The 16,805-nt window shown below is 42.6% G+C and overlaps 2 protein-coding genes across 2 annotated transcripts in view; one reads left to right on the top strand and one right to left on the bottom strand.

Moving 5' to 3' along the window:
* LOC308469620 (serine protease inhibitor 2.1-like) overlaps positions 1-16,805 on the top strand; it is a 300,956-nt gene that overhangs the window by 72,352 nt on the left and 211,799 nt on the right. The gene's annotated exons all lie outside the window — the stretch shown is intronic.
* Positions 6,814-12,037, bottom strand: LOC308463387 (alpha-1-antitrypsin-like; the record flags this gene model as incomplete). The annotated part of the gene is made up of 4 exons (XM_080981733.1): positions 6,814-7,065; positions 9,058-9,208; positions 9,407-9,677; positions 11,470-12,037. 4 exons carry the CDS (start codon positions 12,035-12,037, stop codon positions 6,814-6,816), a joined length of 1,242 nt encoding a protein of 413 aa, XP_080837859.1.

Here is a 16,805-nt window from a genome sequence, read left to right as displayed (position 1 = left end):
ACTGTTCTTGCCATTTCTTTTTTCGGTAGTTCCATCCATTGGGCTAATTCTGTTATCAATTTCTCTTTAATATTTTGTCCTTGTGATTCTGGCACCGCTCTAAGTCTCAGATTTACTTCCCTCTGCTGCAGTTCATTCATGGCTATTACATCCTTCATTTCTTCTTGCGTTTTACTCAATTCCATCATCTCTACTTTAATCCTATCCTCCTCCCGTTTCACATCTTTCATTTCTAATCTCGTCTTTTTCAATCCTTCTTCTACAGATTGCGTTCTCCTAAACACCTCTTTTATTTGCCCTTTCAGTTCATTAACTGTTTCATCCATTTTTTTATCCATTTTTCCAATCTTATTATCTACCTGCTCCAACTTTGATTCTAAGTTTTTTTCACTTTGTTTAATTTCTGCAAACATTCTTAATATATCTGCTTTAAAATCTGTTTCTTGTTTAGACCCTTTTCTTTCTGCTGGTGTCCCCCCATCAGTTCTCTTTGGTGGGTTCGACATTTTATTCCAATTACCAAATAAACCTTATAAACACCAAAATATTTATAAATTTCACAATTACCCAATTTTCTAATTTATAACCCTTCAGTGAGTTAACAATATCACCAATATATCACCAATATGTCGCCAAATGTCAGAGCAGGATTAGTTCATCTTCTTGCCTCCACTCAGGCTAATCCTCTTTGTGACTTATTTTCTGTTAATTTTATCTTCATTCAGTTTAATTCCAACTTCTTCCAAAGTCTAGAAACTTTAAAGTAAATCCAAAGAAATAGCAAATGGGCAAATAAAAACCGCCTTCAAGGATGAGAGAGACAAGATATTCAAAACCTTCTTAGCAAAATAATATCCAATTTTGTGTCCTCTTTTATTCCCAGCTTTCTAACCTCCAAAGTCGGGAGAAGTATATATATCGCCAAATATAGAAAAGAGGAAAAGAAAATGTACTCCAAATTCTGTCTCCGCCAGTGGCAGAAGGCACCCTTCAATTACTAACCGTTTTATATCTAATCATTTTATATCTAACTTTCAGTGTTCGTCCATAAAGAAAATAAAAAAAGCAAAATAGAAAAACAAGTTGTAGTGTCTTATTCCATCCACTAGAGGTCCTCAATTCGTCAATGTTTTAATGTGGCGTAGTTTCCAAAATAAAATGATTGTGAAGGTAATTCAATAACTTAGCGTCCCTTTAATATTTCTGTGTCCAAAATTGAATAGAAACAAACAAAAATGCAGATCAATTAGCTCAGTTAAACCAACCAAAATGCGCTTGTTTTTAAGTTCGTTATCTGTCAGTTTTACTATGCTTAAAATTCCTCAATGGCCTTCTCTTCCGTTTCACTATCCTTTGTTCTTCAAAAGTGAAAGTAGAAAAGTATTCCTTCTTCTGTTTACCACCTCAGTTACACCAAAGACTTCAGATTTTAATCAAACGTTACTTTCTGTTTCCCCTATTTACTTCAAAACTGTCCTTAATATAAAGTATCCTCTTCAAAAAGATACCTTTTTTTTGGGTAACAAGTTCGTAGGGGAAAAGAAACAATAGCCGCTAGGGCAACTCACTTTCCTTTTTCTGCTCTGCAAATCGCTCTGCGTCCGTGCTGATTTCGGCTGTCAGCTGAACTCCACACAAATTTTCTCTCTTTCCGGGTTCTCTTTGTTACTCCCAAATTTTCAATTTATTCGCCGGATTTCTTTCCTTTGAGAGCGAGGCGCTTTCTCTGCAAGCTCGGGGCTTCGCTATTCGGAGGTAGATAATGGCTTCCCTCAACCTGCTGCTCCGCTCCGCCGTTCTCTTCGCTTCTTTTGGAAGCTACCTGACGGCTGGGCAGACCGCTTCTGGTCCCGCCGGGAACCTGACCTTCTGGACACCCACCAGAGGTATTTTTACCGCGCCCTGTAGCACCCCTTTTCCTCCGAAATAACCCGGGATTTCCCTCACGGAAAAATCCCCGCTTGCGGTGAGATCGCGCTCCACCGGAAGTCCCCAGAAGTATTGTGAAATTAATGAATGTTAGAAAAATGTTGGAATGAAGTTATATGGCTTTAGTAGAAAGGCTATAAGGAATTAAGTATAAATAGATTACTAGAGTATTAAAGGGAAAAATAAGGTTAGAATGTGTTAGGATAATTATAGGATAGAAAACAGAGGAAGATGGAAAGGAATTGCTGAAACAATTAACAGAAGTGGAATACAAAAAGGGAGGTGTGAGGAGGTCGTGGAAATAAGTGAATGAAAGTTATGATATTGAAATTGTTTTGTGTCTTAAATGGTTTTTGTTTTGTTTTGTTAATCTTATGTGTTAGTGTTTTGTAGTGTTTCTGTACTGTGTTGTATTGTTTTTTTTTTCTTTTTTCAGTTTTTTTCTTTTTTTTGTAGTGTTGTGTTTAAACTGTTGTAAAATTAATAAATATTATTTTTAAACAAATAAATTTATCTTAATGCTGCCAACGTTTTCAAGTGTACACAATTCCCCCCATATATTCAATAAACATTTTCCAATCTTCTTTAAACCTATGTTCTTCTTGTTCTCTAACCAAACATGTCTCTATTTCAAATCTGTACTTCCTTTTACCGAACGCTGTGAATTACATTCCAGTAATATGTCAATATGTCAAAAATATGGTCTGAAACTCAACATCAAAAAAACGAAGATCATGGCCACTGGTCCCATCACCTCCTGGCAAATAGAAGGGGAAGAAATGGAGGCAGTGAGAGATTTTACTTTCTTGGGCTCCATGATCACTGCAGATGGTGACAGCAGCCACAAAATTAAAAGAGGCCTGCTTCTTGGGAGAAAAGCAATGACAAACCTAGACAGCATCTTAAAAAGTAGAGACATCACCTTGCCAACAAAGGTCCATATAGTAAAAGCTATGGTTTTCCCAGTAGTGATGTATGGAAGTGAAAGCGGGACCATAAAGAAGGTTGATCGCTGAAGAAATGCTCTCCCTTCCTGCTGATGATGCAGCTGTCATGTTGTTGAAACTTGTGAATTACATTCCGGCACTATTTCAACTGTTTAGGCAACTGTTCCACTTAATTCCTGGCTGCAAAATAAATATATAACCAGATAATGCCGGATTAGATTTAATTTCACGTACATTGACTTGAGACAATACAATAAAAGAATATATGATAAATCTTATGGCGTGATTAGCTTGTTATTAAATATTGCTGTCTTTTCTGTTGTCATAAAAGTTCATTAAATGAGACATCAACATCTTTAGAATGCTGAGCATTGCTACCACTTGATGTGGCAAGAAAAAATATCTGTGAATATGAAGAATCTACTTCTTAAGGTGTGGGGGTGAAGTTACCGGTATGGAGCCATGTGTGCTTTACTTCTCATGACATGTAACCTTTCCTGGCATATGTGAAGATGTTTTATGACTTTGTTTCCTGTGCTGGAACTGCAATATAAGCTTTTATTCTGAAGTTCCTCAGGGCAGACCGTATCAACTGGCACGTTGAGTTGAGTGAGCTCTGTCCTATTACAATAGCTACAAGAAACGCTGGGTTCATAAATCTGGATGTGGGACTTGAAAACAGTTTCCTTGGTTCTGTGGTTTATTCAAAAGTTCTTCACCTGGGTAATGAACAAGGTGGTGTAGAGGTGAATTCTTACCACAGCTGGTGGCCTGTATGGGACCCAGGTCACTCAAGGCCATCTGAATGGGACCTGGATAAGGATTTCATCAGTGCACAACACAAAATTGAGTGTTTGTGGATGAAAATCCACAGGTGGTTCAGTGGTCTTGGTGATAAAGAGGTTTTCCCAGGACAAGCCCAGCTAGAACCCAGCAGGATGTCCAGAAATCCACCGATGGTGAGTAGGAAGGGAGAAATGTAAGTGGCATGCCATGTGAGTGAGTCTGTTCTCTGACCAAGCTTCAAAACTAGGACCTTGCAGATTGGATCTGAAGGCTCCCGTTTTCACTCTGTCTCTCTGCTTCTCTGGTTTATGGCTAGCTGCACTCTCCTCCACTGCTAGAAGAAATCAGTGGGTTGCCTCCTTTAGGGGGAATTGAACTGAAGGGGGCCATTTCCTTTCTGACAGCAAGGACTGGGTCTCTCAGAGATCAAGGACCACTCTTTCGGGGGATTTGGAACAGCATGCTGCTGCACAGTAAGGAAAGTGAATGTCCTTTGAATTCCTCTCTCCATCTTTAATCAGAGCTTGGATTTTGTGTGACCGGAATGTCACAGGATAAATGCAAGGAGTTGCATTTTAGTGTATTTTTGGTCTTTGTTGGAAGCCTCCCAGAGTGGCTGGGGAAACCCAGCCAGATAGGCGGGGTATAAATAATAAATTATTATGTTATTATTGTTTGTATTGTGCTCAGAGAACCCTAGCCCTTGTAGGTCTCCCTAGTGGATTCTAGGACAAAAGGGCAGGTGGGCAGACTCAGGGAAATACACAAACTCCAGGAGGAATGGGGGGGCACAGGGAAAGGTGATCCCCACCCAGAAGCGTAGGAAGGTCAGGTGGTACACGGTGTGGAAAATTTCTTGTCACTCCCCCCCCCATTGATTTTTATTAATTTTTTGCCTGCAAAAATGTTTTTAATGTTATTTCATATTTTCTTACAAAGGAATGTGGATTCTGGGTCTCGGATAACAAGTAGGCGACTGTGGACAGATACTTAAATCTACAGGATGGATTGTGTTTTGGCTTGTGTTATTTTATTTATATTTATTGTTTATTTATTTAATAAAATTTATTTTTTAAAAACCTGCAAAGTGGTTTACCAAAACAAAACACATATCATTTAATATCTTGACCCTGCTCCACTGAATTGAAATTTCAGCCTTCACGACATAGGAAAACGGCCAAGTAAACAGCTATTTTCATGGAGGAGGGTCAAGATATTAAATGATATGCATGAAATTTCATATAATCCCTAGTGTAGTAAGATAAGACATTTGGAGCAGGCATTTTCAAAAAAGTTTTTTATGAACTGCCCTAGTAGGGCAGTAATTGTTCCTTGATAATTTGTCACCCCCCTCCATGATGGCACCTGGGGCAAGCTACCTCCCTTCCTACTCCCCTGTCCCTACCCATATGATTGTAAGCTAAAGTACTGAAATAACATTGGCAGAACTGTGGGGCTATTAAAGCCCATTCTGGTGGACTCTCCTTCCTCAGAGGATTTTAAGCAGAGTTCGGATGACCATCTGTCATGTATCATCTAGTTGAGATTCCTGCATTTCGGGAGGTTGGACTAGATGACCCTCAGGATCCTTTCCAACTCTACTTTGATGCTTTTAAAAGAAAAACTTTTAAAGGACTTTTGTCTTTTCATGATTTAGTATTTCTTGCACTGCCATTTGGTGCCCCAGGACCTTCAGCAAAGTACGCATGTTCAATATTGACAAGAGAGGGAGAAAGACACAGCTCCTGCACATATCCATAGATTAGGTCTGGACAGTGTTCCTGTGGGAGTCTGTCCTACATCAGTTTCAAGATGGAGGGATGCTCCTTGCAGAGTAGGAGCAGTGCTTTCCTGGTTTGAATGTGTCTTAACAGAAGTAAAGCAGTTTAAGATCTTCCTCTGCTTAGCCTGTTCCAATCTCCTTTTTTGCCGTCTTGTAACCAGCATCATCCCTCACAAGAAATACTACTACTACTACTACTACTACTAATAATAATAATAAAATAATATATTATTTATACCCCGCCCATCTGGCTGGGTTTCCCCAGCCACTCTGGGTGGCTTCCAACAAAGTATTAAAATACAATAGTCTGTTAAACACTAAAAGCTTCCCTAAAGAGGACTGCCTTCAGATGTCTTCTAAAAGTCTGGTGGTAGTTGTTCTCTTTGACATCTGGTGGGAGGGCGTTCCACAGGGCGGGTGCCACTACCGAGAAGGCCCTCTGCCTGGTTCCCTGTAACTTGGCTTCTCGCAGTGAGGGAACTGCCAGAAGGCCATCGGCGCTAGACCTCAGTGTCTGGGCAGAACGATGGGGGTGGAGATGCTCCTTCAGGTACACTGGACTGAGGCCATTTAGGGCTTTAAAGGTCAGCACCAACACTTTGAATTGTGCTCAGAAATGTACTGGGAGCTAATGTAGGTCTTTCAAGACCAGTGTTCTGTGGTCTCAGCAGCCACTCCCAGTCACCAGTCTAGCTACCGCATTCTGGATTAGTTGTAGTTTCCGGGTCACCTTCAAAGGTAGACCCATGTAGAGCACATTGAAGTAGTCCAAGCAGGAGATAACTAGAGCATGCAGCACTCTGGCGAGACAGTCCGCAGGCAGGTAGGGTCTCAGTCTGCATACCAGATGGAGCTGGTAAACAGCTGCCCTGGACACAGAATTGACCAGTGCCTCCATGGACAGCTGTTTAAAGAAGATTGGAAAATGTTTAGTGAATATATGGGAGGGAATTGTGTACACTTGAAAACGTTGCCAGCATTAAGATAAATTCAACAGTGTAAATAAGTTGTGATGGATGTAATAATGCAATACTGAATGGTTTAATTTATGTAAAATATGCAGGGATTTATGTTGTGCAAAACAAACCATGGAAAGAGAAGAAGGGAAGTCATTGATATTTTAAGGTTGTTTAAATGAATATTATAAATTGTAAAAAAGAAACTTTCATAAAAATTATATTAAAAAATGAAATAGAGACATGTTTTAAAATTATCTTTATTGTACACGCAGTTTCCTGTCGATGTCATAGTTGTCCTTAAAAACAACTACTGGTTATGACGCTTTCTTCTAGCAAAGAAAGGGGGAAAGTCCTCTTTCATCACTAAGATGGCTGGTAACTGGAAGCTTCTGAATGGTCCGCCTAATGTTCATTTTTGAGCAGGGTTCACTACTTTCCCAAAGAAAAGCATGGGTCCATCATTTGGTGCCAATATGGTGAGAAAGAATGGCTTGTCAAATATGAGTGGAATAGGCAAGGAGAGGGGTTTTAGAGATTTAAAAACAATCCCTACAGTGGTCACTGCTGCTGCCTCACTACCTTCTTCATGTATATCCAGAACAGCCTCGTGAGTAGCCTGCACAGGAAGGAAGGAAGATATATTTTTGGAAACCATCACAGCCTGCAACATATCACAGATGAAAAGTGAAACACATTTATAATCCTCCTATCCTCATTCCAAGAATCATTTCCCAGTGCTTCCCCCACCATCAAAACACAAACAAGGAAATAAACACACAAACACACACAAAGAAAAAACCCCCACAAACAAAAATGCACACAAGCACTAAGCCGCTTTGAAGCCTCGATCTGTGGAAACACTCCAGTCTTTTCATTGGAGTGCCCACCTTCCGTCCCTGCATGGTATGGGGTTTCGTTAGTTGCCTATTTGGGGGCTGAGGAGGAATATTTTGCTTCATGACTCCTTTTTTCCCCTCTACAGAACTTCATATGTTTGGGACTAATTGGTTAGGCTGCAGTTGCATTTTATTAATTGGCTGTTAGTCAGGGCAGGAAAGAAAACGCAAGAGACAGTGGGGCAGATAACCGAGGCAGTACTGGGTGAAGGGAAATCTTGGTCCATCTTGAGGATTGGAGAAATACCAACCAAAGAACAATGGCAAAAGAAGTTGATGAACTTTGCAGAACTGGCAAAAATGACAGATAGACAAAGAGAAAAAAAAACAACAACAGAGACTTTGAAAAAGATTGGGAACCATTCATATTATATTTGCAGAATCAAAGAAAGTCAGTAGGCTTGATGGCAGGATTTAAATAAACATTCATATTATTAGCATTAGAAAATGTTTAGAAGATAGTGAAATATGATGGTGTATTTCCTGTTATTTTCATGTCTTTAGGCTTAAAGTTACGTAATTAATAACTTTTTCTGTTAAGAGATAGCGAAGTGGGTGAAAATAGAAACAAACCAGAAGCGGAAGTTGGGGGAAGCCTTGGAGGGGAGGGAGGGAGGAATATATAGTAAATGTTAAGAGTTTGAGATGTATGTAATGAATGAAAAAGAAAAATGAATATATATTTTTTTAAAAAAAGAAAGAAAGAAGGGAGACCTTGGTCCACCTTATGCCGTCTTTCATTGAGTCACTGAATGTGCACTTGAGGCTTGGCATGCCTGTGAGGTGAGCACCAAGCCCACTGGGCCACTGGGTGCTTCTCAAGTCACATGGCCAAGGTTCTCGGAACGAGGAGGAAGAATTCCTTCCAAACCTTTGTTCCAAGGCCACAAGCGCTGCCTGTAAATATGCACAGAAGAATGGAGTGACTGGGTTCTGCCTGCCTCAAAGAACTTCCAGTCTGGACTGTCTTTTGATTGGCTGCTTTATTTTGATTTTCTCCCCAACACTGGGTTCTGATTCGTCTTTCAGATGTGTTGGAACTTAGTGCAGCATTTCCCTAACCCAAGCAAAATTCTCACATGCAATGCAGTTCAGTCTGTGTGCATGCAGTTGCAACCAGTAAAGGTCCCAGAATAATTCATAGACTCATAGAATGGTAGAGTTAGAAGGGGCGTAAAGGGGCATCTAGGCCAAGGAAGTCCATTCCAGTATAATATCCAGATCAAGGGAGGTGCTGGACTCTCATACCTTCGAGGCTTTTAAGCAGAGGTTGGATGGCCATCAATCATGGATGCTTTGGCTGAGATTCCTGCATTGCAGGGGGTTGGACTAGATGACCCTCGGGGCTCCCTTACAACTCTACAGTTCTACAATTCTACTACCCTCCTTGTTTTTATGATTGCAGGTAGTTTTCAAACTATTTTTAATGTGTTTCAATGTTGTAACTCACCCTGGGACCTTAGAGTGAAGAATGGGAACTAACTAACTAACAAAATAAATAAAATTATTCTGAATGGGTCATCTCTGAGTGGTACTAACACTGCCTACAACCCTATGTACTTGGTTACTATGGCAAGGAGGCAAAGAGTCTCCTGATAAGGAGTGATCAGGCACTGTCTTCTTGCTACAGAGACTGCAAGAGAAGGTGGAAAGGTCTAGGGGCCGATTCTTAATGCTTCGAAGTAAATTTGTCAGTTACTTTTAAAAGCCTGATCTCATACCATAAAATGCCCAAGGCATGATATTTACACACATACTTTGTTAATCTTCAGGTCGCTCCTTCCAGTAATTCCAGATAGATCAGCATTGTCGCTAAACACATCAGTAATGCCTAGCCTAGACAGCACCTTTTTGAGATTATAGGATGCAGACATCGAGAATTTTGGAAGGGACAGACAAATTTTTCTCCTAAACGAGAATCAGAACATTAAATCATCAGCAATGAAGAGTTTTATAACATTCAGCAATAAACTGCATTTGCAGTGTCAGACCTTCATACCCTTAAATAGAGGCATTTTACAGTTTTAAAATAGATGCCTTCATTCCAAACTCTAATAAATACTAACTACTACAGAGGCATTTAGAAACAGCAGAGAAAAGCCTTACCACCTTTTTAAAGAAGTTCTCCATTTGGACAAAGTTTCCTCCCCCATAGCATCCTCCACTTCCTTCAGTTTGCCTTCATCAGGCAGAATGAACCAGGCAGCAGCACCTCCTTTGTGAGGAAGTTCAACTACCCGGCATGACAGAGCTTCATCGTGGAAATATCTGTAATGCTCCGTGTTTTCCATCATGTCAACTTTCACAGTTTTTCCTTCGTCAATAAAAAAATCTCTTTCATGGGTTAATTCAGCGTTAAAGGGATATTTCAAGTCATCTAAGATGAAAAAGAAGTATAATAACAACAACAAGAACAATAATAATAATAATAATAATAATAATAATAATAATAATAATAATTTATTAGTACCCCGCCCATCTGGCTGAGTTTCCCCAGCCACTCCGGGCGGCTTCCAACCGCTTATTAAAAACAATAAAGAGGCAGACATTAAAAATGTCCCTAAACAGGGCCGCATTCGGTTGTCTTTTAAAAGTAAAATAGTTGTTTATTGCCTTGACATCTGCTGGGAGGGCATTCCACAGGGCAGGTGCCACTACCGAGAAGGCCCTCTGTCTGGTTCCCTGTAACCTCACTTCTCGCAATGAGGGAACCGCCAGAAGCCCCCGGTGCTGGACCTCAGTGTCCAGGCTGAACGATGGGGGTGGAGACGCTCTTTCAGGTATACAGGACCGAGGCTGTTTAGGGGGCTTTAAAGGTCAGCACCAACATTTGAATTGTGCTCGGAGACGTACTGGGAGCCAATGTAGGTTTTTCAAGACTGGTGTTATGTGATCTCGGCGGCAACTCCCAGTCACCAGTCTATCTGCCACATTCTGGATTAGTTGTAGTTTCCAAGTCACCTTCAAGCCGCATGTAGAGTGCAGTAGTCCAAGTGGGAGATAACTAGAGCATGCACCACTCTGGCAAGACAGTCTGCGGGCAGGTAGGTTCTCAGCCTGCGTACCAGATGGAGCTGGTAAACAGCTGCCCTGGACACAGAATTAACCTGCGCCTCCATGGACAGCTGTGAGTCCAAAATGACTCCCAGGCTGCGCACCTGGTCCTTCAGGGGCACAGTTACCCCAAGCAGGATCAGGGTGTCCTCCACACCAGCCCGCCCCCTGTCCCCCAAGAACAGTACTTCTGTCTTGTCAGCATTCAACCTCAATCCATAAGCTGCCATCCATCCTCCCACCCCCTGCAGATACTCACACAGGACCTTCACTGCCTTCACTGGTTCTGATTTACCAGAGAGGTAGAGCTGGGTATCATCCGCATATTGATGAACACCCAGCCCAAACCCCCTGATGTTCTCTCCCAGCGGCTGCATGTAGATGTTAAAAAGCATGGGGGAGAGGACGGACCCCTGAGGCACCCCACAAGTGAGAGCCCAAGGGTCTGAACACTCACACCCCCCCACTTTCTGGACCCATGGAGAAAGGAGTGGAACCACTGTATAACAGTACCCCCAACTCCTAGCCCCTCAAGACGGTCCAGAAGGATGTTAGGGTTGATGGTATCAAAAGCCGCTGAGAGATCCAGCAGAACTGGATCAGAACTGGATCAGCTGCCTGCTAGAGAATGAACCTTCAACTATGGGTATGAAAGCAGTCTGTTGAATCAGGAGAGTGCAGACAAAGGGTAAGTCAACCTGCTATTGATGTTTCAGAAGACAGCAAGAAATGGGAAGAGTGGGGTCCCACAGGCCAAAACGTGGACTGAGTCAAATGGAACTGCTTCCTGTGTGGTTTAGAAGCATCCAGGGGCAGGGATCTTGATGTTGCTGGACTTCACCACCATCAGTATCAGCCAGCATGGCCAATCGTCAGGGATGGTGGGAGATGTAGCCCGAGAACATCTGGAATCCTTCAGGTTAGCCACTTCAGCCTCAACACCTGTCTTTCTCTAATTCTGCATTAAATGCTGTATGTTTTAGAACATTCAACTAAATTGTTGGTTTCACTGTAGAAATGCTTTTGTTTTGAAGGGATAAGTTATTCCTCCCAGTTTTAGCAGATTCAACAATACAAAGCATTAAATATTTGTAACTTATCTTTCTTTAACATACCTTTGAAGTAAATATAGTTCACAAGAACCATGATGGTTTCTGGATCTAAGCCTTCAACTGCTTTAGTAATTTTCCCATGGGTTTTCTTTGCCACGTAATCATTTATCTGCTTTGCAGCCTTTGAGGATTGTTCAAAGTTAAAGCTCTCTGTTTTGTACAAACTTTTGACATCCTCTGAAAACTTAGGAAGAATTTGATGTGACTGTTTTATCCACATGGCATTTCCTATGTCCATCTTAGCTCCAGGACTGTTCAGCATCTGAATGAGCTGTTCAAATTCTTTATGGACCTTGCTTGTGTCAATTGATGTCAATCCAAGTCCTTCGTAAATTTGATTTTGGGTGTTGGATTTAGCACCCATGCCAATCATTGAAAATGCCATGGAGATACTCAGAGGAGAGAAGAAGATATTTTTGCCACCCTGGAGTGAAGCTACTTCTCTGGAGACTTTAAATGCAAAGCCAGCAATGCTGGAAGCTAGCTTTTCTTGAAGTGGATCTTTATCTCCATGACCATTGTGGGCTTGAAGGACAATCAGTAACAAGGAGAAATGGATGGCGAGTTTCATTGCAATCTGAGATTTCCTAAACACACAGACACACACAAAACACCAGCATATATTAGAAGAAGAAGAAGAGGAAGAGTTTGGATTTGATATCCCGCCTTTCACTCCCTTTAAGGAGTCTCAAAGCGGCTAACATTCTCCTTTCCCTTCCTCCCCCACAACAAACACTCTGTGAGGTGAGTGGGGCTGAGAGACTTCAAAGAAGTGTGACTAGCCCAAGGTCACCTAGCAGCTGCATGTGGAGGAGCGGAGACGTGTACCCGGTTTCCCAGATTACGAGACTACCGCTCTTAACCACTACACCACACTGGCTCTCTTTAGCACACATTAGCACTCTTCTATGGAAACCTACTCAAAGGAATTTATTTTGTTCTACGGTAACATTTATTGGGAATGTGTCATTCTCATTTGTTGACTGTGGCCTAGTTTTCCACAACACTAGCTCTTTTCTATAGGCTTCCTACTCTAGTTGTACGTTCTGAGTTGTACGTTCTGCCAGGATTTGGATCCCAGCAGACATTGGGAGCTTACAGTGCCCTTATTGGTCAGAATTACTTTGATCAAATGAGTCAGTAAATGGGTATTACTTATTGTCCCTTCACACATCTGCATTACTTGCTTTGACTGCCTGGGGCTTCCTCTCGCTCATCATCCTTGCCAGTGATGCTGCCCAACATCCTCAGCAGGCTTGCCTTGCATTCTCCCTTCCCCAGCACTAATGAAAGGTGTCCTAGTTTGGGGAGTGTCCTGAGCTGCTTCAGCCACTCAGGCAGGGGGTATACAGCTTCACCAGGGCCTAGTGCTCCTAGAACAGCAGCCTTTTAGAGTCAGCCACTTCTGCAAGGGGGCAGGTGGCCTGATGTTAACCTGTACGTCTCCCCATTCACACTCATTCAGCTAGCTTTCACTGCCCCTTATGGATGGTGAATTATTAACAAACTTTTCTCAGATCCTTTTTATACATACCTGGGCTTTCCCCAAAACGTCCTGTTGTGACGCTTATTACTTTGACACTTGCTCCTTTGGGCTGAGATGTTTGCTCTTCCCTCTTGCTTGTAGAGTAAGCTCTCTTCTCCTTAGGTTACCTTCCATTTATAACCCTGGCTTGCTTCTACCTGCTGCTGCAGCAGCCAATTGGGTAAGGACACCTACCTGGTTTGTATCTGATGCTGCGCCAGCCGATAAGATCACGACTTCATGGTTTGAAAAACACAAATATGTGGTGGTTCAGTAATTCAACTGCATCCAGTTCCAATGAGCTGTAGTTAAACAGTGGGATTTAGGAAAACCTAGCCCCCAGAGTATGGGGAGTTTCGCCAGCAAAGTTCAAAGTGAATTGTCATTGAGTAGGGATTAAAGGGAGATGTCCTTCATTTCATCACTCCGGAGATTGCAAAAACCTTGAACTAAAGTGTGGTTTCACTCCAGTGTAAAACCAATTGTAAAGTAGTTTGATTTCTAAAGCTTTCACGGGGAAACTCATGGTGACACAAGTGGGAAAATGTGATGTGGAGGTGCTATGATGATACTCCTTAACTTAAAGAAAACAAAGAAAACAAATGAGATTATTGTGGAGTTTAGAAAATGTAAATTGAGTATTCAGCAACTTATTATTGAGGGGAAGTGTGTGGAACAGATTTCGGTGTTTCGATTTCTGGGAATGGAGTTGAGAGATGACCTAACCTGGGGAGGAAACAGCAAAGACTTGATGGAGAGAGCACAGCAGAGGTTATATTTTATGAGAATCCTCTGGAAAAATAATCTCTCAAAGGACCTGTTGATGGCATTTTACCTTTGTACTGTTGAGAGTGTATTAACTTATGGTCTGTGTGTGTGGTTTGGGAGCTGCATGGTCGGGGAAAAACAATGTTGTCCTGGGTTGTAAAGACTGTGGAGAAAATAATTGGGTGCACTCTTCCCACCTTGGATCAAATCTATGCTTCCAGGTGCCATAAGAAAGCTGCAGAGATAGTGCAGGATAGTGCGCACTCCAGAAATGATCTCTTTCAGCTTCTGCCTTTTGGAAGAAGGTACAGGGTTATAAAGACTAGGACTAGCCGCCTGAGAAACAGTTTCTATCCAAATGTGATTTTGGTTTTAAACGTCGTGTAAGGTAGCCTTTATGTGAGTCTATTGTATCCAATTATGGGGTATCAGCGTTTTAGGGGCTAACAGGCTGGGATAGCTGGGATAGCAGGCTTGTGGGTTTTTGAATGTCTGATGTAGATTTTTTCATTGTTCTGTATGGGACAATGACAGTAAAGATTATCGTATCGTATCGTATTTGAGGGTTCCACAGCTTTTCTCTCTCTCATATGAGACTCCTGAGGAATGGAAGAGGGAAATGTTTAAGGAAGAAGAGTACAGACCACTCCTGCCATCAACAATGGCCACTCTGTCTAAAAGTGATGACGATCGACCTACATGAAAATATCACAAAGTGAATGGATTTGAGCAGAACATTCTACTATCAGGTTCTCTCAGTGACTGGCAGCAATAATGGTGTGTTTTTTAAAAATATTTCCCGTTCTGTTTACTGGAGGATAAAAGCACCACCCTGAGCCAGCATTTGTCAAGATGTGGCTTTAACTAAACTGAAATCAGTAAGCAGGAAGTACATTAAGATTTCCATCATTTCCTCCTGAAAGCCAGGAGAGCCTTATTCACAGATGAACAAGCTCTTCTAAGAAATTAATGAATTATGCCAAATGTTTTTAAACATCAAGCCAACATTTTCCCTGCTCACATTTAGAATTGTGCAGAAACTGAGGTTCATTTGAAGAGCTACATTGAGAGGAAAACAGATTTAAACAGATGTATACTAAGGTCCCAATCTATATACATATGTGATGGAAGTTCTTATATTAAATATATGTTTTAATGTACCACGTAGAAAAGGACACTTGATGTTGATTGCAACACCTAGTACCATGAGTACACATAGTACCTGAGGAATGGAAAGGGGAGCTGTTTGAGTACAATAAAATGGGAGAAAAATGGACATATTAAATTTCCCAATGCCCTCTCTTGCCTCCTCCACAGCTCCGCCAAATTTTTCCTTAATAGAGAAACAGCACTATTGCACTAAAACAGGCATATCCAACTTCAAATTGGCTGCCATCTACGCAGTATAAAAAATTGGCAGTGATCTACCCATTGTCATTGGAGGGAGGAGGAGCACGCAAAAGGTGTGTGTGTGTGTGTGTGTGTGTGTGTGTGTGTGTGTGTGTTTGGAAGGAGGTGGCTAACTGGACATGGGAGGGGGGAGTTTAAGGGGTGGGGAAGGAGGCAAAAGTTATTGCTCTGAGGAGCCAGTCAGCTTCTCTCTCTCCCTCCCCAGAGCCTTGCGGAGCCAGGCAGAGGCCCAGGCCAGGTAGATAATGTGGCCCACTTTTTTTTTTTACCCCTGGGGTAACTGAAGTCTTATAAAAAAGTATATAAATAATTTTCACAAAAGTTATGCTGACAAATAATTTTATTTCAAGGCTTGACCCATATCTGCATATAAAGACAAAATGGAAAACAAGATAAATATGCTGACCGAGGCCCCCTTTGGAATCGGAGGCCCGGCCCAAGTGGCCGATATGCCCCCCCGTCTGGGCCTGCCCCTCCCCAAGCCAGCCCTTTCTCTCTCTCCCGCTAAAGCAGTTCTCTGTATCCCCCAAGCCATACCCCCACTCCCCTTAAGCAGCTCCCTCCCCCGCCATCCAGCCCCCCCCCCCGCAAAGCAACTCTCTCTCTCTCTCTCCCAAGCCAGCCCTTTCTCTCTCCCCACCTCCCTGTCAAAGGGAGCTGCGCAGCTGATCCGGATCTGGATCCCTCCCCCTCTCCATTCTCCCACCACCACCACCAAAGGGAACCGCACAGCTGATAACGACCCCAATAGTGCCTGCACTCCCTGCCTCCCTCCCTCCCTCCTCTTCCTCCCCGTCAAAGGGAGCCACATAGACGATGTGGATCCTGATAGTGCCTACCCTCCCTCCTTCCCTCCTTGTCAAAGGGAGCCATGTAGCTGATCCTGATCCCTCCTTCCCTCCCTGTCGAAAGGAGCCTTCCCACGCTGCTTCTCCTCGCGCCTCCCTCTGTCTCTGGCAGCCCATTCCCCAATCGGGAAAGCCACACTAAGCCCACATCCCCTCTTCCAGCAGCACTGTGCAAAAATTTGGCAGAGCTGTGGAGGAGGCAAGAGAGGGCATTGGGAAATTTAATATGTCCGTTTTCTCCCATTTTATTGTACTCAAACAGCTCCCCTTTCCATTCCTCAGGTACTACCGTCTTTCCCTGAAAGTAGGACATCCCCCGAAAATAAGACCTACTTCCAGTTTTGCCACTCGCTGTAATATAAGGCATCCCCCCAAAAATAAGACCTCTCCGATATTAAGGCCTCCCCCGAACATAAGGCCTCCCCGGAATATAAGGCCCCCGAAGCTACCATTAGGCATCTGACCCCTCTGGACCATAGCAGCGGGCACCGCTGCACAGCTCACTGATTGGCCGCAGTGCAGCCAGAGCTATTCAGGCAGTGCGAGGTCTCTTTAAATCAGAGAGCCCGCACTGCCACTAGGACAAGCTGCCGCCTGTTGCTCGCTCTGCCCTGACCGAGACTGGCTGACTCACAATTAAACAATAAATGTGTACCGTATTCTTCTTCATGGAAAAATAAGACATCCCCGGAAAATAAGACCTAGCGCATCTTTAGGAGCAAAAATTAGTATAAGACACTGTCTTATTTTCAGGAAAACAGGGTATGTGTACTCATGGTACTATGTGT

The sequence above is a fragment of the Podarcis pityusensis genome (genome assembly GCF_964106645.2).
Source record: "Podarcis pityusensis genome assembly, chromosome: 1".
NCBI lineage: Eukaryota > Metazoa > Chordata > Lepidosauria > Squamata > Lacertidae > Podarcis > Podarcis pityusensis.
The sequence above is the reverse complement of the archived record's forward strand: the minus strand, read 5'-3'. Positions and strand labels throughout refer to the sequence as shown.